The sequence below is a fragment of the Symphodus melops genome (assembly GCF_947650265.1).
Source record: "Symphodus melops genome assembly, chromosome: 5".
NCBI lineage: Eukaryota > Metazoa > Chordata > Actinopteri > Labriformes > Labridae > Symphodus > Symphodus melops.
Genome location: NC_136695.1, coordinates 29,662,102 through 29,684,804, shown reverse-complemented (window position 1 = coordinate 29,684,804; position 22,703 = coordinate 29,662,102). Strand labels below are relative to the sequence as shown.

The 22,703-nt window shown below is 48.4% G+C and overlaps 1 protein-coding gene across 1 annotated transcript in view; it reads right to left on the bottom strand.

Annotated features, from left to right (window-relative positions):
• LOC306824623 (soluble guanylate cyclase 88E-like) overlaps positions 1-9,514 on the bottom strand; it is a 13,762-nt gene extending 4,248 nt beyond the window's left edge. Inside the window, exons 1-13 of the mRNA XM_079344813.1 lie at positions 9,502-9,514; positions 8,940-9,116; positions 7,790-7,922; positions 7,223-7,397; positions 6,828-6,919; positions 6,251-6,508; positions 6,023-6,167; positions 3,380-3,505; positions 1,886-2,006; positions 1,577-1,706; positions 1,052-1,198; positions 335-481; positions 12-168 (exon numbers count right to left, since the gene is read on the bottom strand). Of these exons, the coding sequence (XP_079200939.1) occupies positions 12-168; positions 335-481; positions 1,052-1,198; positions 1,577-1,706; positions 1,886-2,006; positions 3,380-3,505; positions 6,023-6,167; positions 6,251-6,508; positions 6,828-6,919; positions 7,223-7,397; positions 7,790-7,922; positions 8,940-9,067 (1,759 nt within the window). The 5' untranslated portion in view covers positions 9,068-9,116; positions 9,502-9,514. The remainder of the gene's footprint in view (positions 1-11; positions 169-334; positions 482-1,051; positions 1,199-1,576; positions 1,707-1,885; positions 2,007-3,379; positions 3,506-6,022; positions 6,168-6,250; positions 6,509-6,827; positions 6,920-7,222; positions 7,398-7,789; positions 7,923-8,939; positions 9,117-9,501) is intronic.
• Positions 9,515-22,703: the final 13,189 nt, after the last annotated feature.

Sequence of the window (22,703 nt, the reverse complement as noted above, 5' to 3'; positions counted from 1 at the left end):
CTGCCGCTCACCGACTCTGATCTGGATGTTATCGCCCGTCGACGGGTCTTTGAGGTGGTCGATGGAGCTCAGCATGTCCAGCGCCATGTCACAGATATGGTGGGCGTGAAACGTGGTTTTGTTGGGGACGCCGGCCACCACCATGTAGGCGTCACGGATCGTCTCCACCTGCAACAGAGCGACGGTGAAAAGAGTTGGCAAAACTGTCAGACTGTTTTCTCCTGAGTGACCACGAGTTTCTCGCCCCGCCAAGCGTGTGCCGTGGATTTCCACCACGCACGACCTCGAGAAAACGAGCGACAGCAGCTACGTACGTCCGGCTGCTTGGACCGACCTTGTAGACGTTGTGCTTCTCGCTGAGCGTGTCGAAGACGATGTAGATCTCGTTGAGCATGTCGACCACCTGCATGGGCGTGATGTGGATGCAGATCTCGTTGAATTTGACCACGTCGCTGAACAGGATGGTCACGTCTGGGAACACCTGAAAGATGAAGAATCGTAAACATTAAAGATTACGCGTACAAGCGACAGGAAGGAGTTTCCTCCGTCGGTCCACCGCTCTCGTCTGCTTTTTAAACGTGCCGTCTTCTGTCTTTGAGCTGTGCTGATTCACCTCCTGCACACGTTTTCAAACTACAAATAAACTGAACTGAAGACCGGTCAAGACCACCGCCGATCGGCTCTGGGTTTGGTCTCTGAGCGCTCTGGTCTCTGTTGATCTGGTCTGGACTACAACACTACCTCTAAAGGACGAGTCGTATTAGTTTCTCCTCCACCATTACTGTTGACAACGCTGATACCAGAAGTCCCGCCCCCTTCATGGTTTTGATTGGTTGGACTTCAGTGGTGAATGAGGCCCAGTGTTTCATGGCTGACCCCGTCGTTCCACATGCACCCGGTTTTAGAAGGAAGAGCAAGATTTGCACCCCTTAATAAAAGTCGAAGCAGCAACATATTTCTCCGATTCCAGGACTGGAAACATGTCTTCATTTTGACAGATGGACGTTTTTCAGCAGCAGCGGCTGCTTTGATATGTTCTGTGGTTTTGTACCTGGCACGTCTCCAGGGCGGTGATCCCTTTCCTGAGGCGGTCGGCCACAGCTTTAGGGATCATGGCGTACAGCAGAGAATCTCCTCTCTTCTTCTCCTCGTCCAGCTTCTTGATGATTTCCTGCAGCTGAGCGTATTTTTGTTGCTCCTGGAGGATCAGACGTGGGACAAGAGAGTGTACAGTTACACCGCTTTTAAAGCTCAAAAAGAAAAAATCCCTCTCTGCCATCGCTAATCCTCTTAATCCCCATCTCTCCTGCATGACTGGAGTGGATTTAATGGGTGAAATCAATACAGGAGCTTTCACCTGCGCTCACCTGCTTTGGCTTTTTTCATCAGGAGAGAAACTTCTCTCACTTTGTGAGCTCAGCACGACACAAATATACGACTTCAGCGTCGGCTCAGAACACTTTATGAGACGATATAAAGACACCTTTCACTGTCCCCCCTTGCTCTGTGGGTCTGAACTAAGCTGAACACAGATCTGCTTTGTCCATAAAATGTCTCCGTCGGAGGGTCTCCTGACCTGATCCAGGGCCAGCTGCAGCTCAGCCGACTGTTGTGTCCCGGCCAGAATCAGCTCCCTGCTGGAGTCGTGCAGATTCAGATCGTTCACGTACACGCCCATCTTTATCATGTCCTCCACCGTCTCGATGCTGCAGTTGTGAGCGGAGGAAAAAGAAGATTAATGGAGTGGAACAGGATAGAACGCTAATGAAGTCACAAAATTAGCATAAACTAATCCAATCTCCAAAATTAGATATCACTGGAGGGGAAGGCGACCAACGAGAGAGCTTTAAAAAGTCTTTGTTGTGGCGATGTGTTTCGGTCTTACATGGGCGTCCCGAGGAAGATGAGCGAGTCCCACTGGGGGACGTATTTCATCTGGCCCTTCAGGTGGAGCGGCTTCTTTGGAGGCTCCCGCATGTCCTCGAAGATGGTTTCACTACACTTCCCTGAGAGGACGCACAAAGGACAAACGAGACGAAGCTTAGAGTCAGGATGTGAACCAGAGGAGCTTCAATGTCCTCACAGGACAAATTACCGTAAATTCCGGACTATAAGCCGCTACTTTTTTCTCACACTTCGAGCACTGCGGCTTCTACTCCGGTGCGGCTAATGCATGGATTTTTTATGGGGGACAATGAGCTTCTGCCGCAAAAACATTTGACTTCGTCACGTCGGATCTTAATATCAGTCATTTTGCGCTTCATGCACGCACCCTCATGATGGAAAACACACGGAGAAATACATATGATGCAGCTTTCAAGTTAAAGGCGATCGACCTGGCTGTCAAAGAAGCTAACAGAGCTGCTGCACGTTAAGATGACACTGACAGCGACAACAGAGACTGAGGAAGTGAGTAATGAAGTCATTCTGAGGCAGTGAATGGATGGACTTTTTCTTGTGAAATATATTACGGTCATCTTTTTCATCAGCCGTGTTACAGACACCGTCGGCTAGGCTTCGTATTGTAACGGTTCATGTTGTAAAGTCAGTAGTTGATAATGTGTTCATAATTCCGATTATGTGGAGAGTCAGTGAATGCACCAGCGAGAACGTGTTGAGTGGCTGTATGAGAGAACGCTGGGGGAGAGAGTTGGATTGTTACGGCAAGTTATGTGTTGTTCTCTGCTGTAAACGGCGTGGTCACGGCCGACAGTGATCGGGTTATTAAATTATTATTTGAACGCTCTCGTCGTCCTTTAACGTCCGTACGGACGCTACAGTATTTGCGGATGTTACCGGTAGCCTACGTCTGTGTAAATAGCTCTTGTTATAGCGTGGACACCTGCGGCTTATAATCAAGTGCGGCTTATATATGTACAAATACATTTATTTACTTAATTTTAGCCGGTGCGGCTTATATCCAGGTGCGCTCAATAGTACGGAATTTACGGTAAGTCTGTAAATTGGATCTTTATCACACGTGTAATCCTGAAACTGTCAGGAAGGAGAAATCTTCCTGAGTTTGTTAAAGACACGCTCGTCGGTCTATTCTGACTGTCATCGTCCCTCGTTCCCCAGCATCGCAGCACGAGTAAAAACAAGCTGGTTTAAATATCTGAGTTCTTCTCCGTCCGTATTTCCTCTCGCACATGCTCAGAACGTACGTGGCGGCTGGCCGTCGGCTGAGTCTTTGTAGTCTTTGTCTTTATATCAATGCAATGTTTAAAGAAAGCAAAACAATCATGAAGCATTTTCCCGATGTGCACGAAGATCACAGCGATCACTTTGACTCGCAGGTCTGTTAGCTTCCTCGCTCGCAGCTCACCTGACTCTCTACAGAAGATCAGTGTTCAGTGCTCAAAGTGTGAAAGGTTCTGACCCGTGACAGTCTGGAAGGCCAGCAGCTCGATGTCTTCCCCTCCAGAGTTGGCCGAGCTGTTGTACTGAGTGAGAGCGCTGCTGTACTCCTGGTCTGTGCTCTTCATCTCCTCCACGGCCTTTTGTTCTGATGGAGGACAGAAGAGACGAGTGAAGGACAGAAGAGACAGAGTGAAGGACACACAGAAGAGACAGAGTGAAGGACACACAGAAGAGACGAGTGAAGGACACACAGAAGAGACGAGTGAAGGACACACAGAAGAGACGCAGTGAAGGACACACAGAAGAGACGAGTGAAGGACACACAGAAGAGACGAGTGAAGGACACACAGAAGAGACGAGTGAAGGACACACAGAAGAGACGCAGTGAAGGACACACAGAAGAGACGCAGTGAAGGACACACAGAAGAGACGAGTGAAGGACACAGAAGAGACGGAGTGAAGGACACACAGAAGAGACGCAGTGAAGGACACACAGAAGAGACGAGTGAAGGACACAGAAGAGACGGAGTGAAGGACACACAGAAGAGACGGAGTGAAGGACACACAGAAGAGACGAGTGAAGGACAGAAGACACAGAGTGAAGGACACACAGAAGAGACAAGTGAAGGACACAGAAGAGACGGAGTGAAGGACACGCAGAAGAGATGAGTGAAGGACAGAAGAGACGAGTGAAGGACAGAAGAGACGAGTGAAGGACAGAAGAGACAGAGTGAAGGACACACAGAAGAGACAGAGTGAAGGACAGAAGAGACGAGTGAAGGACAGAAGAGACGAGTGAAGGACAGAAGAGACAGAGTGAAGGACACACAGAAGAGACAGAGTGAAGGACACACAGAAGAGACAGAGTGAAGGACACACAGAAGAGACGAGTGAAGGACACACAGAAGAGACGCAGTGAAGGACACACAGAAGAGACGAGTGAAGGACACACAGAAGAGACGAGTGAAGGACACACAGAAGAGACGAGTGAAGGACACACAGAAGAGACGCAGTGAAGGACACACAGAAGAGACGCAGTGAAGGACACACAGAAGAGACGCAGTGAAGGACACACAGAAGAGACGAGTGAAGGACACAGAAGAGACGGAGTGAAGGACACACAGAAGAGACGGAGTGAAGGACACACAGAAGAGACGAGTGAAGGACAGAAGACACAGAGTGAAGGACACACAGAAGAGACAAGTGAAGGACACAGAAGAGACGGAGTGAAGGACACACAGAAGAGATGAGTGAAGGACAGAAGAGACGAGTGAAGGACAGAAGAGACGAGTGAAGGACAGAAGAGACGAGTGAAGGACACACAGAAGAGACGAGTGAAGGACAGAAGAGACGAGTGAAGGACAGAAGAGACGAGTGAAGGACACACAGAAGAGACGCAGTGAAGGACACACAGAAGAGACGAGTGAAGGACACAGAAGAGACGGAGTGAAGGACACACAGAAGAGACGAGTGAAGGACAGAAGAGACGAGTGAAGGACAGAAGAGACGAGTGAAGGACACACAGAAGAGACGAGTGAAGGACAGAAGAGACGATTGAAGGACAGAAGAGACGAGTGAAGGACAGAAGAGACGAGTGAAGGACACACAGAAGAGACGAGTGAAGGACAGAAGAGACGAGTGAAGGACAGAAGAGACGAGTGAAGGACACACAGAAGAGACGCAGTGAAGGACACACAGAAGAGACGAGTGAAGGACACAGAAGAGACGGAGTGAAGGACACACAGAAGAGACGAGTGAAGGACAGAAGAGACGAGTGAAGGACAGAAGAGACGAGTGAAGGACACACAGAAGAGACGAGTGAAGGACAGAAGAGACGAGTGAAGGACAGAAGAGACGAGTGAAGGACACACAGAAGAGACGAGTGAAGGACACAGAAGAGACGGAGTGAAGGACACACAGAAGAGACGAGTGAAGGACAGAAGAGACAGAGTGAAGGACAGAAGAGACGAGTGAAGGACAGAAGAGACGAGTGAAGGACAGAAGAGACGAGTGAAGGACAGAAGAGACAGAGTGAAGGACAGAAGAGACGAGTGAAGGACAGAAGAGACAGAGTGATGCTGGAAGAAGACTTTTATTCACTGTCAGTGTGAATGCACCAAACTCATCCACTCATTGAGATTCCTGCAGGCTCTGCCTCCCACTCAGCAGCCAATGAGATCAAGCAGAAGTTGGCGTTGGGTGACTTTCATAGCTCACAAACGGCGTTTCTGCTCGATGCATTCATTCTTTTCTTTTTTCTGCGTGAGTTTTGTGCAGGCGAAGGGGCGGGACTTTCTTTTGTCTGTGGTGCTGATGTCATGACGGGATGTGGAAGTGGAAGTGCGGCTGATGGCGGGCGTGGTCCCGTCATTAAAACAAAGTGCAGCAGTGTAACGTAAAGAAAGTGTGTGTTGTCTCGTCTCGTGTGTGCGCTCGAGGTCCGTTAGCATCTCGAGCGCAGCCCGCCCGCCACAGGGAAGCAGGAAGTAATAAATGAAGTGAGGAATAGTCGCTTGACATTTCGACCTGTTTAATATTCGTGTCACCTGGATACCTTATGAATATTTTACGGCGCTCCGTCCAGATAACCTTGGCCAGAGATGAGGAACGCCACGAAGCCTTTCTTTGATCCATAATGCATCTGGTGATTAAATAAAAATACCTCTTTCCTCTTCTCTCTTCAGCTTCTCGCTCTCCTCCTTCTCGTCCGGCTCCTCCTTGCTCAGCTTGGGGATGTTGACCTTCTGCTTGCTGTCCACCACGGCTTTAGACAGCAGCTCGAACACGTTGTTCAGGTGGGTGTAGATCTAACGGGAAACATTTCTCCAGCTGTGAAAGTCGCACGGTCGCCATTTTAAGAAGCGTCACAAACGGGATGTTCAAAACTCACGTTGTCCCAGCTGAACTCCAGCATGGGTCGGATCAGGGTGAACTCCTCGTTGACCTTCTTGCCCTGGAGGTCGGAGAACACCTCTTTGAGGCCGTCGCCGATGCGGTACATGGTCATGTCGCGGCGGAAGATGACGCTGAAGGGGAACATGTCAAAGAAGATCCCTCGCTTCATGGGCAGCTTCTCGTAGCCCGGCGCCGTCTTCTGCTGAGGCATGCGGTGTTTGAACGCAGCGTTGTCGAAGTTCATTTTGTACACCTGGACGAGAAGGGAAAACATTAAAGACGCTTTGTCCACAGGGGGAGACAAAAACAAGGTCCCTCACAGGAGGTCAGATCGTGTTTTGAATCACCCTGAACACTTCCCAGAACAGCTTGTAGGCGAGACACAGTCTGACTTTGATTCTGGACGGATTGGTCATCGTTAATTTGACCTCCAGTCCGTCCCGCTGTACTTATCTCTATCCAATAATCTTAGTGTAAACAAAACTCTTCAGACGATGGTGGAATCATTTCTGTGCCGACAGGAGGTCAAGGTCGGACGCTCACTGATACTTGACTTAAGCCCCGCCACGTACCACGTAAGTCATCTTCTCTGTTTCCTCTTTCGACAGGATTTCCACCTCGATATCCGTGTTGTAGAATTGTCTTCCCACTTGAGAGAGCTGACCTGCAGGAGTCAATTACACACACACACACACACACACACACACACACACACACACACACACACACACACACACACACACACACACACACACACACACACACACACACACACACACGCATGCTGGTCATGGATGTGTCGAGGTCGACTTTAGTTTATGAGGGATTCGAGGAAAACTGGATTTTGTGAGATTCATTATTGAACACATGGCAGCAGATTGGTGCAGAGGTCACTTTGTTATTAAGAAAATGACTCTCTGGCTCCGCCCACAATCTTCTCATGTCTGACCTGTTTCTTCACTGTTACCTTTGACGAACTGGGTGAAACCTTTGCGCGTGCTGCGGTAGTGCAGCGTGAGGCTCGTCTCGCACTCCTCCTCCACGCAGAAGCTCGGCGGCTGCACTTTGGGGAAGGAGAAGCGGAAATACTCGTGCAGGTTGTCCAGCTCGTTGATGAAGTCACGGACATTTCGTCCCAACACCTGGAGAACAACGACGGTTAGTAAGATAAGATCAACCCGCATTCATCCCACAACCAGGAAATGTTCCCTGTTTACAGCAGAGAGATGCAAAGAGCGCTCGCTGCACAGATAAACAGCCGAGTGTGTTTGCATGCAGCTCGTCAGTTTCTTGTTTTGTTGCACATCAGGATCAGAAGATTTTAGAAGGTGATGACAGGAGGAAGCTTCCAGCTCATGACATTTAAAAAAATGCATTTACTTCAAAGGCTGCAGAGTGAAGAGTCCATCAGTATGAACTCATCCATTCATACACATTCACACGATACTGATGAAGCAGTGGGAGCGACTCGTGGCTATATGGGACACACTGATCCACAGCCGCTCCATGGACCTTAAAGAAGTCACTACGTCACCTTGAGGATGCGTTCATATCCGTAGTTTCCGATCCTCTTCACCATGTAGACACCGAAGGCGTACATCAGCTCATCGTGAGTCTTTCCCAGAACCTCTCCGGCAGCCTTCGCCAGCCGCAGGATCAGGTTGTCACTGAGAGGCGGGTGAAAAAGGTTTTAGATGCTTCTCAGAGAGAGTAAAAAACATGTCTGAAGCACGCAGCAACAAGACGAGCTGAGATCTGTGCAGTTAAGCCAAAAATGCAGCATGATGAGAAAAGCTATAAAATCAGATGTTTCAAACAGTGAGGGATTCAGTGGATCCAGACCTGCAACATGTTGGACTCCATTAATAATTTGATTCTAATAATAAATCACTGCAGCCGCAGGGTGACACTGATGCGTTCAGTGTTAAGAAATAATGACCCTGCAGTTCCTCGAGTGTCCACTTGAGGTTGACCGTCACGTTGTCGCTGAGTGTCAGGAGGTTAAAGACCCGACTCAGCTCGCCTTTCTGAGGCTGAGACAGCAGCCGCCATCATGTGGCTTCAAAACTGCCCTTCAGAAAGCAGAGGGTGGCGTCACTGACACGACGTCCATCTGTATACAGTCTGCAGCCAGGACTTTAAATTACATTAAATTCTAGACAACAAAAGAACGAGAAGAATTACAACTCTTGTACGAAGATTTGTTTTCAAATTAATTAATAGAATTATTTGCATTAAACCCTCGAACAGTCGGCCCGTGTCGGACCGTCAGAGATCGGCCTTCAGGAGAGAAAGAAGACCCGGATTCTTTCGGAGCGTCAACATGAACAATTGTTGCCTGAACATGATTGGAGACCAATCCGGAGCAGACGTCCTGATGACATCACAGCAGTGAGGGAGTAACAGAGAAGCCGCCGGATGTCCGAAAAGGAAGGTGAGAAAATGAATGTGCAAGTTGTTCTCTCTCCAACTCTTCCACATTTTATTTAATCAACCAAGACACGAGTCGAGCGACGGAGGGTTTGAACTCTGCACTGTGCTGCACGCTACGCCGCCATAGTTCACCACATCAACACTCTCTGGTCGTCGCTCAGCTGCAAACTGAAGGATGAGAATCCCCTGTGCATCGTCAGCTTGCTTCTGTGTCTGTGTCTCGAGCTGATTGACAGAAAACAACCACCTACTTGTACATCTGATGTCTGACAAACTTGAGGTGAGGGATCTCTGCTCGGTTCTCGATCAGCCTCCACACGTCCTCTCCGTAGGATTCATTGATGTAGTCGTTGACTGCCTCCAGGTACAGGCCGTACATCTTAAGAGGGTTAGAGACCTCCAGTTTGAAGACCGGGTTAACTGATGAGCTGAGGAGAGACGAGGGGAACGCGTCACACACAACCAAAACACCAGAGAGGATGCTCCCGCTCCACCTCATTCCCAACCAAGACCTTTTGTTTCTCATTCAGTCGTCTCAGAAACTAAACCTAAAGACCTCCTCTCTGCTTCTGCATCAGGCTCCAACGCCAAGCAGGAAATGACCCGCTGAAACGTCTTTCAGCTCTGACTCGGCACATCTTTTGCAACTTTCTCTCTAAAATGTCCGCCCTGTGGTTAAAAGAGAGGCTACACGAACACATCACAGAGACATCAGAGCGTCTGATGCTCCTATTCTGTCAGCGAGCGACAGGAAAGGGCATCAAAAGAAAAGCCTTAAAAGTGTAAAAGGGATGAAAAGAGAAGCCCCCCTACCTGGAGCTCGTCAGTGCTGAGTTATCCTGTCCTCCGACTGAGCCGGACAGCCTCACAGCCCCGCGCCCTGCTGAGAGTTTCCACCTGCAGCTGACATGTGGCTCTCCCCTGACACTTGTCTGTCAGGTCAACAGGGTGACCGAGCCAAAATAGCAGCAGGGAGGCATGTTTGTGGCAGGTAGCAAAGAAAGGACTCCTATCGTGTGTTTGGATGCAGAGCTGTGTTTCTTTACTGGATATTAGAATACAACATTCACTTTCTGTTTTGGTGCCCAAATTAGCCTCTAGACGTTTTTTTCTTCTCTTTGCAACAGCTCATTAGCACGAGCAGGTTTCTCGCTTAATGACTTCACATTAGCATAATTCAGCTCAGGTGCACGTTACTCTGGCAGGCTTTGTGTTGAGATCGGCTTCTGGCACGGTGAAAAGAAGTCTTTCAAAACACTCGAGCTTCCTGTTGAGCCTCTTTCTGGTCATAAACGCGGGCAGCAGCGTCCTGTTTGGTGCGAGCTTGCCTGCAGGGACTTCTGTCTGCTTCCTCGTCACGAACACGTGAGCAGCAGAGGTCACACGTGAAGCGGTTTGGCTGCTTCAGGGGTCGAACAGTAAAAACACAAACAGCTCCTCCACATTCAAGCTGCAGATGCACCACCTTTTCTTCGCTGTGTCCACAAGGGGGCACTGTGAGCGCATGTTTGATTGATGACTGCTCTCTTCAGCACGACCTGTGGGGTGAAGAGGAGCAGAAATGTGCCACTCTGGCCTTCTGAGGAGTCCATAAGGGAAGGTCAGCTGTGCTGTTATGATGTTAGATCACATGCGTGACCTGTCTGTAATATATGCACACCTGCTTTAAGACCCTCCCCCTCCATTACAGAGAGCCGGAACAATGACATAATGACTCAGCAAGTCTCACTTTTTTTTGTTGTTGCATATTTACATGCACAAGCCGTTTAAATGCTCTGAGGTTTGAAATAAGGAAGAAGTGCACGCTGTGGTGTGTTTGAGAGCTGGAACTACAGGAGTCTAGATCAGTCCTGATCCACTTGTAGCAAAGGGGGGGGGGGGGGGGACAAACTGAAGCAAACATCTTGGATGTTTAAAGTTTCCAGATTGGGCAGAGTGTGACTCGATCGGGAGCAGGAGTCTCCTCTGTGCCGTCGTCGTGGTAACAGGTGCTTGAGGATAATCTAAGGCCACGCCCCTCGCTCTGCTCTCAATCATCTTCTGTGTGTTGGAACTTTTGGTTTTAAACTTTTCCCCAGACTTTTCTAAACCCTTGCTTTGCTTGAGGTTCTGGGGGGGCTCGGGGGGGGGGGGGGGTCACACCTTTTATGTCCAGATGTAATTAAGAAAGCAGTTTGGGCCTCCTCACACTTTGAGTCCAGCAGGAAGTCTTTCTGTGCCGACAGGCAGCCTGTGATCCAGCCTCTCTGAGCGATAATGAGCCACTCTCCGGTGTTTCCTCTCCATTTCCTCTGTCTCTCCAGCGTTCCTCCTCTCTGCCAGGTGCTGCTGTCGCTCTTTAATGGCCTCTAGTGGGACCGTGCCACACGTCGGCCCACGGGGAGGTCGGCTGCTGCCTCTTAGCCGGGGAACAGAGGGAGATAACAATGTGCTGATGGTGCCAAGCACAACGCCACACAGATGCGGCGGGCGCTTTCATTAAAGACGACATGACTCATCTTCTTTTCACTCCGCCAATATTGCACCCTGCGTTTTCTTTTCTTCCCACAAAGAGAGAGGTGCCGCTGCTTCAAAAGGCGTCCATTCATGTCATCTTTCAAACGCTAACAGGGAGCCAAGGAACACCTCCCTCCCATTGTTTGATGTGAACAACACAAGCACACACACTCTCGCACACATTAAACACACGTTTTCCTCCTCCGCACATAAAGGTGGCGTCTCCCTCTCTCCCACTCGCACGTCTCCCGTCTGTGTCCGCTTGTTATCTGCTAACCGAGTTATCAGGCTGAGCCAGCCTAGCAGGACGATGAGAGCCAATCACCGGGGAGTGTCGGGGTCAGTGGAGGAAACCAAGCAGAGACGGACTCGTGCAGCGCGAGCTAAAGGTGACGTGAGTCAATCTTCCTCTCTGATCAGACGTGAAGGAAACTCCTCCTGCTAACTTTGGATTCCTGGGACGGTCAAGGTCAAATTATGACCTTCATGTTGTTACTACGACAAGGTGTCTGCAGGAGGAACTCTAAATATGGTGATCCAGGAGCTTTGTTAGCATTTAGCGCTACGTGACGTCGTCAGGTTGAACGCTCAGCTGCGTATCGACGCCTCTGCGGGCGATGCTTAGAGGACATTTCAGACCCCCTGGAGACAGAAATGGAGTCAGTAGAGGCGAGGCGGCGAGCAGCCACGGGAGGTCAGCTAACGTTAGCCCACATCACTAGCGTCAGACATGGAGCTCCTGCTGTGTGAGGACTTCAGGAGCAGTCGTCCTGAAGTCCTCTCCAGAGTGCAAACAGCTTTAGTGGCTGACCTTTGACCTCCCAGTGTCTCATTTTGTGTCTCACGTGGACAGCAGTCTCCTCTCTCACTGTAAACGTGTTTGTTGGAGCACGTTTAGACAAACACGCTGAAAGGCTTATCTCTTAATTACTGATCACACAATCCTGATCTCATCATAACGAGATCTTGATCCAGCGTGGACGCATTTCAGATCTGCATCAAATACGTTTTTGAAAATGATAACATTTCCTGTGGACAAAGTAAGACGCCGCTCGTGCGTCCTCTTGTATGAGGACGAGGCAGAGTTACAGTTAATGGAGTAATAAACGCTCTCTGTTTCATCAAAGCAGGAGGAAGAGCCAACGCTCGGGGCTGTGATACGAGCGTCAGCAGGAAAACACGAACAGTTTACAGGACTGAGAATCTTCTATGGTGACAAACTGGCTCCATAAACTGCTTCTTATTGTTTACAAGCTGCAGCCCCTGCAGACACACACTGTAAATCCCCTCGCTGAGGCAGCACTGTGACCGCGCCGAAGCTACACCCGAGGATTTCTAACACGGCAAAAATGGAAATCTCAGCCTCCGCGGAGGAGCCGTGACCTGTGGTTGAATACTTAATGGGAGTCTATCTGTATCTCTGAATCCCCCTCTCTCAGCACCCACAAGAAGAATGTGCCATATTTCTCCAGCACAATCCCATGATACCTCCCTCTTATTGGTTTTCCTGTAGACACAGAGGGAGCCAGGCGGTAATGCTACACAGGCTGAATGCTAATAATGTGGGGGCATCTTATTGTGGGTTTATGCAGGGCCTCCCACTCGCTGTATTTATAGCTCCTCTGTGAGCTCTTCCTCCTCCCCCTGCCTCCCTGCTTCCTGGCTCTCTGTTTCTTTTCACTTTCACCTGTCAGCATCCGCATAATTCCCCAGATCTCCTTTAGCTCACCTGCAAACTGCTCTCTCTATCTGCTGTTATTTAATGCAGCATCGTCGGGATAACTGTCCAGATTATTGCTGCAGTCTGTCATGCTGTGCAGCACTGTCTGTCCTTCCTGTCTCTCTCTCTCTGCTTTAGTGTGAATTTAATCTCCGGAGCGTGTTAAAAAAAAAAAAGTGTGTTATGTGGACCCTCTTCACGCTGCGTGCACTCGGAGAGCGAGGAGGTGGAGACGGCGGGAAAGAGCTTCTGGGTCAAGTCTTCAGACGTGTAAGACGGGAGGCAGCAGATGATTCTCTGACTGATGGGAACAGAATCAAAGACGAGCTTTAAAGTCAGGAAGGGCACGAGGTAGTCTGCTCTGACGGGGGGGTTCAAGTGTGTGCGTACGGCCGACCAATCAGAAACGTGGTACATTGAATTTGCGAAACAGCCATAAAAAGTGAAATTAAATTTTTCTTCATTTTATTTATTTTTATTAAATGTTGCGCTCAGTTAAATATGTAAACAAACAAAAAGTTGAAAATTCTTTTTGCGTGCTCAGAAAATGCCCGGTGTGCACGATGTTCAAACGCTGGTTGTGCTCTGTGTGGTCGGCGTGTTCATGGCGATCGCATCACTCGCCAAATGAAGATGAAGACTAATAATATGAACAGTAGTTCTTAACTTCCTCCGACCACAGCATCACTTCCTGTCTCTCTTCAGCTGTGACAACCACCAACATGTTCCTCGTCCAGGCGTCGCTTTAATGAACCAACCCGACTGTTTCATCCTCCTTCTGTTTCTGCAGAGAAGGAAGAGATCGTGTTTGACCTTTGACCCCGTCCAAAACACAACCATCCTTTCTGGACTTGTAACAACGAGAAGGAAAGCGTCTTTTAGTTTATTAAGGAACTTCCTGTTTACTTTGAGTTCCATGTTTTGAACTGAAGACAGATTGAACCTTTTTAAAGATATTTTTGGGCGCATGTTTGGATTTATTGGACAGGACAGCTGAAGAGAGAGAGACCAGCCTGTGCCTGTCCCTTTTTAAGCAGGTGGCTTATGGGTAATGTAGGCATTGAGTCTCTTGCTACAGTACGAGTGTGTACAGGTCTAAAGGGACTTTTGCACTCTGAAGGACGACGGCCTGGACGAGCGAGCAGCTGTGGAGACGCTGCGCTCTGTTCGCTGGGCGGCTCAGACGGACACCGGGCTTCCGGAACCTTCTTCATGTTCTCGAAGAACAACTGAAAAAGATTTCCAGCTCCATGAAAACTTTTCTGTAAATTGTTCCTGCCCAGAAGGAGGGGGGGGGCGGTAACATTTCGCTGGAACATTTCAAAGCTTCCCTCTTCACTCTCTCTGCTTTCATTTCTTTGTGTTTAAGTGTTATGAAGCTGAAAGTGACCGTGGTCTCCCTCTAAAAGGCCCTCTGAGCTGCAGCAGAGTGAAGCGCACTCTGAGCTGTAAAAATGGTGTCGAACCCGAACAAAGGCAGCTCTACAGTGAGAGACAGGAGGGAGGGCTCTGCACACTGCTCCAGAGAGAAAGGATATGCAGCCTTCCACAGTCTGCATATAAATATTCCATTAACTTCAGCCGGCTCCATAACGGCATGGCAGTGCGCTTATGCATTCAGTGCCTGGAATTTAAAATGAAATTATGGCGGAGGTGGAGAGCGAGTAGTGCTGGTGAAATAGTCGTTTTCCTTTCTTCCAATTTTCTCCTCTTCCCTCTTTCGCCCCTTCGCCTTATCACGGCTGACACTAATCCAATTTCAGCTCTGCTTGTGACGCCTCTAACGTGGTTTTTGTGTACCGATTCAAACTCCCCTGTGTGCACTCACACACACACACACACACACTCACACACACACACACACACACACACACACACACGAGGGACGCATGCATACTTTAAAAGGTCACTTACAGTATCCAAACACATCCAGACTGCACGCACGTATACGCTCATACATTTTCCACACATACAACAAACCAACTGAATGGGTGAGCGATCTTCCTGTCGTCCTCTGAGAAACATCAGCCCGCAGAGACGACGTGACGAGCCGAGCTGAGACCTCGCTGTGAGATGAAAAGGTCAAGGAGAAACTTCTCTGCTCCTGTGTTTGGATGTCCACGTGTTTCTTTTGTGTGTGTCGGTCGAATTTGGTGTTTTCACACCTCTAGATCGTTTGCTCTGGTCTGAATCACGGACCAGTTCGTTGCTTTGGTCTGTGTTCACACGGGGGCATTTACAAGAGGAGCAGAAGGTGTAACGTGTGGGGGGAAAAGGCTCTCTGATTGGTCGGAATATCCACAGACTCATAGACTCCGGATGCTGCGGCTGCTTTTATTTTTATTTTTGAACGAACCTTTATTTAAACAGTTTATTAATCCTCTCTGCAGGATGAAACAACCTGCAATAAATGAATAATGATGATCTGAGTGTTTGACAGAAACGTCTCCTGGCCTAAACGTGTTTCCTGCCTTGAAGTGGAGGCGGGAACAGATGCTGCGGCGTGTCGTTGTGTTGTTAGCAGGCGGGTGAAGCGAGGACGGCGAGGCCGCTTACATCAGTGATGAATGAGTTGTAATAAAGGACGATCAGCACTTTACTCATCGGCTCCTTTTATCAGCTTCCTGTCACAGGGCCTCAGCACTGCCCTGCACCGAGAGACCAAACATGGTGACGCCACGCTCCGATCCGTTTGTCAAGTCATACGACACGTCGGACCCTCTGCCATAAGAGATGATTCAAGAGCTCCATATAAGGATATCGAGTCGATGGAGTCAGTAAGAGAAGCAGCAGAGAGACTCACACATGCAGCTCTCGTGCACAAGCAGCTGGGAATTGTTCCTCAGTTTTGCCCCCCCCCCCCCCCCCCCCCCCCCCCCTCGCCCTCGCCCTCGAACCCTCAGAGTGTTTTCTGTGCGGTCGGGTGGCTCTGTCTAAACGCGAGGCAAGGTCGTGGAGTCTTTGTGAGGATTCCCCCGGAGAGCGCGCTCTCTCCCAAAACAAATGATGGTGAAACAAAAAACCTCAACATGGCCCCCTCGCTCGCCCGCCCGCCTGCCGCAGTGAGGGAGGTGATTTCATCACAAAGTGGTAACTTAACGCAGAGCCGAGGCCAGACTGCGAGTGTGGTTGTGTGGTTGTGTAGTATATCTTTACAAAAACCGTCTGTGGCTAGTCGATCAACTACCGGGCGATGAAATGCTTTGTGGGTAATAACGGCCTCTTGGCTGCTCGTCCTTCAGTTCAGAGATCAACATTTCTGGAAGCATCTCTGCTCACTTCTTCTTTCACATTGAAACCCTCTTTTTTTAAGTCCAGCTCACTTTCACTGCGTCGATGCATTTTGTGTTTGAAGAGTTTTATAGAATATGGAAAAACATCAGTATGTGATTTGGAGTCTCATCGCTCCAAAGGGAGAATATAATGGAGTTGTTTCAGTAGATTCCTTTCGCAGGAAGCTGCACGCAGACTTGGGATCACAGTCCAATGAAGTCGAGCTCGAGAGGCTGTGTCGATAGACTTCCTGTGTTTGTAGGAGTGAGCTGCATGCAGTCTGATCTTTCACCAGCATCACTTTGTGTTTCCTGTTCAGCACGTTGTCACCAGCGTCCTCCTCCGAGGCCTGAAGATTTGGAGACGTTCTTCAGGAGTGTGTCTGTGAACAGCTCGAGGTGTTTCCTCTGCAGACACATTCACTTCTCAAACATCTCAGTGATCAGATGCATCCTGTCGGCCTGCAGCACAGACCGGCTCCCAGTCGCCCCCCGGAGCCTGATCAGCTTGTTTAACACCCCCTGCTGGACGAGCCGGCACACTGCTTAAAGTGCTCTGATAGGTCTCTCCTCCCCCCTCCACCTCTCTGAGGACGCTTCTGGAGAGCAGATGATTCAGAACTTGACTCGCTCCGTCCCTGTGCGGCGCCAGGTTCATCATTCATGACGTTGGTATCAACATCTGCTGCAGCTGTAAAAAACTCTCTGACTGAAAAACTCATCACTTAAGTGCTGAATCAAAATATGTGCATCATAAAGAAACCTTCTGTCCGTGTACATCGTGATAAACGTATTCATCGTTGAGGTCTCCTGAGTGGGAACGCTTCCCAACGCTTCCCAGTTCAGTCCAATAATGGTCCGGCGGTGTTGTTGGTACGTCGCTGGCAGCACGTCGACTTATTAAAGACAGCACGCGAACGGAAACATGAAGATAAGAGAGCGTGGAGAGAACACAGACTGCCTTCTATTAACGGAGGGAGCATGATGACACTTCTTTATTTACACACTCATACAGTTTATTTGTGCTCAGAGTTTAAATGTTGGCTGAATTTAAAATTTAAAAGAATATATCTAGATAAAGGTGATCATGATTACTCCATTTCTTTTATCTATTGGAGTCTAGTTTGGTTGAACATGTGAATTTTATTCTTCTTCTTAATTTAAAATGTGTTTATAAAGAACCCTGAGCAGGTAAAACTCTGACCCGCCCATGTTGCGTTTAAAGACGACGTGTAAAAGAGAGAGTTCCTCATAAAGGAGAAAGTGTTGCGTCAGGTTCCTTCACTGTTGAAACACCGAAGCTTCAAAAGTGAGAACTGAACTGAAGTGTTTCTGCAGCCCGACCGTGACGTCCGACCTCATACCCTCTTTGTGATGTCACAGCTACAGGTTAGCGTGACATCAGCGGATCGTGACAGGTGTAATAACATGCGGTTTCTGCTGTCGGGTGTTTTAAAACATGGCAGCAGTTACAGACGACATCGATGCATTCAAGTGAAAGAAAACGTGCGTGAAGCTTAAGAGCAGAAAGACGAGCCTCTCGTTTGGATTTTAAAAGCAGTTTCTGTAAACCTTCGCTTGAGCTTCTGTTGAGGGGACATCAGAGTCCAGGGAGCGATCTGCCTCCTGATCATGAACAGCTGCTTTAGACCATGTTCAAACAGACAGCGCTCAGTGTTTTCATGCTGGAGAAGAGCTCACGTCTCTGGATCTATGTGATGAAGTGAAGGAGTGTGTCAGCCAGCATGTTTCGCCCTCATCATGTTCTGGATTTGTTTGCTTGCCAGCGTAGATAAGATGCTGCTGTGTGTTCGGTTTATCGCCGCGGAGCTCGCTCTCTGCCAAGTGACGCAGTCGAAGCAGGAACCTCCACATGGGGGGTAAATGATAGCAGATTGTTGCTCTCACACAGAACAGTGTCCTCATGAAAGAGAAGCCTGCCGCAGTGCCAACATGCTCATCTGTGTGCAGACTGTATGTGAACGATGACGAACACATGGGGAAGAGCTCTCATTCAGGATTCACTGCACTGAGGCTGTTTCACACTGTAGCTTCAGTGTTTAGCCAGCTCTGCATGTAGAGACACTGTAGCTTCAGTGTTTAGCCAGCTCTGCATGTAGAGACACTGTAGCTTCAGTGTTTAGCCAGCTCTGCATGCGGTGGACACTGTAGCTTCAGTGTTTAGCCAGCTCTGCATGCGGTGGACACTGTAGCTTCAGTGTTTAGCCAGCTCTGCATGTGGTGGACACTGTAGCTTCAGTGTTTAGCCAGCTCTGCATGTGGTGGAAGCTGTAGCTTCAGTGTTTAGCCAGCTCTGCATGTAGAGACACTGTAGCTTCAGTGTTTAGCCAGCTCTGCATGTGGTGGACACTGTAGCTTCAGTGTTTAGCCAGCTCTGCATGTGGTGGACACTGTAGCTTCAGTGTTTAGCCAGCTCTGCATGTGGTGGACACTGTAGCTTCAGTGTTTATCCAGCTCTGCATGTGGTGGACACTGTAGCTTCAGTGTTTAGCCAGCTCTGCATGTGGTGGACACTGTAGCTTCAGTGTTTAGCCAGCTCTGCATGGGTCTGTAAAGCTTTCTGCGTTCTAACCTCTCTCCATGTTTCATCTCCAACATTGATCCTAGTTTGAGCAGCTTTCTGCTGCTGGAGCTTATTAGAAACATGCAGAGGCTTTTTAGCTCGGGTACAATCACTTCTATCTGAAGCAGTTCCACTGCCCGCTTCCATCGCTGCAACACCTGTTCACCTGATAACTGCTCTCATATCTGGCAAACCCAGGGGCGTCCAAAACGGCCTTCAAAGCCCCGCCTACCTTCTCTGGTCCAATCAGATCCAGAGCATTCAGGAGCAGAATCTAAAGTTAGAAGGAGGACATACTGGCTGCTGCATTGTTGTCAGAGAAGCTTCAACACAGCAGGTTTCCTTCATGATCACACAGGAAGAGAGCAGCTCTCTGATTGGTCCTTTCAGCTTGGCCCATCATCTTTTATGAGAAGAGTAGTTGATATAAATGAAGCCGTGCAGTTTATTTATGAAATCACCTGCTGCTGATAAGGAGAGTTTTTCCCCTCATGCAGACTGACTGCTTAAAAAAGAAAAGTTCAGCTGCTGCTTAGCCGGGGAATAAAGTGTTGCATTTTCGATATAACTTCAGTAACATGCAACGTCAGGCAGTTTTCAGTTCTGAAAGATTTCAGGTGAGGGGATGTTTTATTTCAGGGAGTTGTATCCTAATGAGTTCTGTTGCAAAGGGAAAAGAAGAGTGAAGACACGGGGGGGCGTGAAAACGCTGATCAGTGATTTCTCTGTGTTTCTGGATTCAACAGGATGTGAGTCACGCTCCGAGTGTTTGGTCTCTGCTTGTGTCCTGCTGTGATTGTGTCTTAAACACTGTGGTTGTATGAGTAAGTCTTATCATGCCAACAACAATAAACACCTCTCGTTGTTGTTGGAAAGCGTCCAGTTTGTTTTTATCTAGAAAGTGAGGACGTCTGATCCGTCCTGCGCGGGCTGAGGACGCGTCTCTTCATCTTTGGCGTCATGACGAGCTGAACATTTACGACCACAAGACAAGTGTTGAGTAAAAACACAACACATTACAAAGTGTTGCTTATTCCATATTCTGTCTTCGATGTCTCAGACCTCTTCAGAATAGAAGAGCAGTTTTCAAAGGTCCTTTATTGTCGATACTACGAAGCAGCTTTTTGTGTCCTGACTTTGTGTACTTGAGGCTGCAGCTTTTTAAAGGGATCAAACTGTCAACAAGCAAAGACAGGTTTTTTATTTTATTTCTGCAGCTGAACAGAAAAGTGTGTAAGAGGCCAACACTCACAGAATACATCTTCATCCGATCATTCAAGAGAAGCCTCTCAAGCATCTCCTCTTTGCTTCACCTGTCTGCGCTCCGTGTTCACCGCAGCAGGACGAACACACACACACACGCTCGGCTCATCCTGCGTGCTCGCCGTTGAGATAAATCCAAATCTCTGTTTTTGTGGGGGAAGGAGGAGTTGTTGCAGTGATGCGAGGCTGCATGTTTTTCCTGTGCCACCGGTGCCAGATGCTTGCAGTGTGCCAAAGACATCCACGTGTATCCCCCTCCTCCTGTTCCCCACCATCCTTCACCAGCTCCATCTGCGCGTCCTCTTGGCAGCCTCTCCCTCCAGTCAATTTACATTCTTGCACGACTCTCATTCCTCCTTCCCCGCCGGAGCCCTCGAGGGAATGTGTCAAGGTGCTCGGAGTCCAAGAAGTCCCACGAGGAAGCCTACGAAATGAGCTCAGCAATTTGTAATTCCTAAACTCTACCCTGAGCACTTTGTATTCTATTAACATTTATTAAAGCATATCAAAGGCCTGAGAGGAAGCAACGGAGGAAAGTGCTTTTTTTGATGCCTGCACTGACAGTGCTGAGATTTTTTAGGAGGTATGCAGCTCCATCTTTCTTCTTTCATCCTGACTTCGACATCACCCGGGGGCCAAAGTTGGCCGCGTTTCTTTTTTTTTTCTTGGAGCGTTATTACATTTTCAGTGAGAGCAGGAGATAGACTCGTTGCAATCTGAGCTGAGAGAAACTGTATCTGGGTAGAAGCAGGCATTTTGTTCATTTCTCCATCTCTGCAGAAATTGAGGTACAGTTAGACAATCTTCGCCGCTGCGAGAGCGCAATGGCAAAACGAGAGAACAATTCAGTGGGAAAAACAACAGATGGCGAGGCGTGTGGAGCGCGAGGGGAAGACGAGGCATATTGTTTTTTTTTGTGAGATGAAATCAGAGGTAATAAAGGAAATATAATGCAACCTGATCTCATACTCTCCACCTTCTTTCAGCTTCCTCATCGTGTCTCCTCCGCCCCGCCACGCCTCACGGTCTTAATTAGCCGCGTTTCAAATCGTTCGAGTGGGTTTTATTGCCAATCAGATCGCCGTCGTGCCCCGGAGGTCCCCGTTTAATATTTGATCCACAGCTGTGTGTAAACCATCAAGAGAGACTTCTCTTTCCTCTCATTTCATTTGATCCCCCGCCGCTCCGAGCAGAGGAATCACATCGAAATAACCATGATGACATTTACATGACTAATTGATGCTAAGGTAGCATCCTGGCTCGTTATTAGCAAAACACACACAGGTGAGGGGGAGAGAGATGTACTGTAACTAAACATTCAGAGAGGAGATCAGTGATTGGTCAACAGGGATCAGGTTTGAATGAAGAAATAAGTTGGAGTGTTTTTATCTTGAATGACAGAGTTACCGTTTCATATCGTGATGTTTTAATGTTAACTGACGTAATAAATTTATTTACCTCAAGATTCTTTCATCATTTATATGAAGTTTGAAGAGTTAATGCAGGCCAGATCAGTAAAAAGCTAACGTTGCGCTACAAGCTAACGCTCTCATCAGCTGTTTTAACAAGCTAGCTAACTGTTAGCTTAATAAGTTTAACTCCGAAAAACATGACCTAGAGGCTGTAAGGAGGATTAGGGAGAGAGTTCCCGGCGTGATGACGTTTAATGTCACCATGACAACCACTGTAGTCTCAGTTAGCCGCTTGTTAGCAACCGCTGTTTTAAATGCACTTAAAAACGCTAAAATTCCCAAGTGGGGGTCTTAGCTAACGTAATTTATCGAACAAAACGTCAACATCTCTCCAGCTTGTGTTAACCACAAACATATTCAAAATCCACGGTGACTTTAACGGCGGTTAAATGCTAACTCACTCCGTGCTCTATGCTGTAATGAGTCTGTGGTCCGTGGTGCAGATCACCACTCACTGCATTGTTCCATGTCTTTAAAGGTATCTCACTTCACTGAGTGCACACTGTTCTCTGCCTCTCATGCACATCTATTTCTGGATATACAGCACACATTCACGCCTCCTCTCTCCGACTTTGCCCAGCCTCACGCGGGCTTCCTCCTCCCCGGTGCGACCTGGACGTTTCTCACCGTTTAGACTTGTAACGGCATCGATTCACATGTAAACAGGATGTGGCTTCCATTCTCCCGATGCAGCGACCTCACCTTAACTCATGCATCAATACATCAATGTTCTCTCTCTCCAGACAAATTGATACCCAGCGTGGGCTTAAACACTCGCACACCAAACGCACACGTGCACAAACTGGGAATAACAGGTCCATATCTCTTCTTTGTTCATTTCCATGGCAGCGCCGCTCTGCAGCTGAATAGATTTCCACTACTCAGATCCATTAAGTGCAGTTTGTGAAACATCATCACGCTGAAGCCAAAGCACTGTGTGAAAATCAAAGAATTAGCCCGCAGAGCTGCACAAAAGAGCTTTCTTAAAAGCTTCAATCACTGAACAGAATGAAAACACACAAGTCCCCAAAATGACACTTCCACTAATTTCCTGTTTGGTCCTGAACCACCAATCAGTGAACGTTGTAAAAGGTTTGTTTCAGTGATTCAGTGTTTGAGACACCTGTCTCAGGTGGATTTTAATTTGAGCTTTGTATTTATAAATGTTTAAATGTTAATGATATTCTGTCATGTATAAGAGTCAGCAG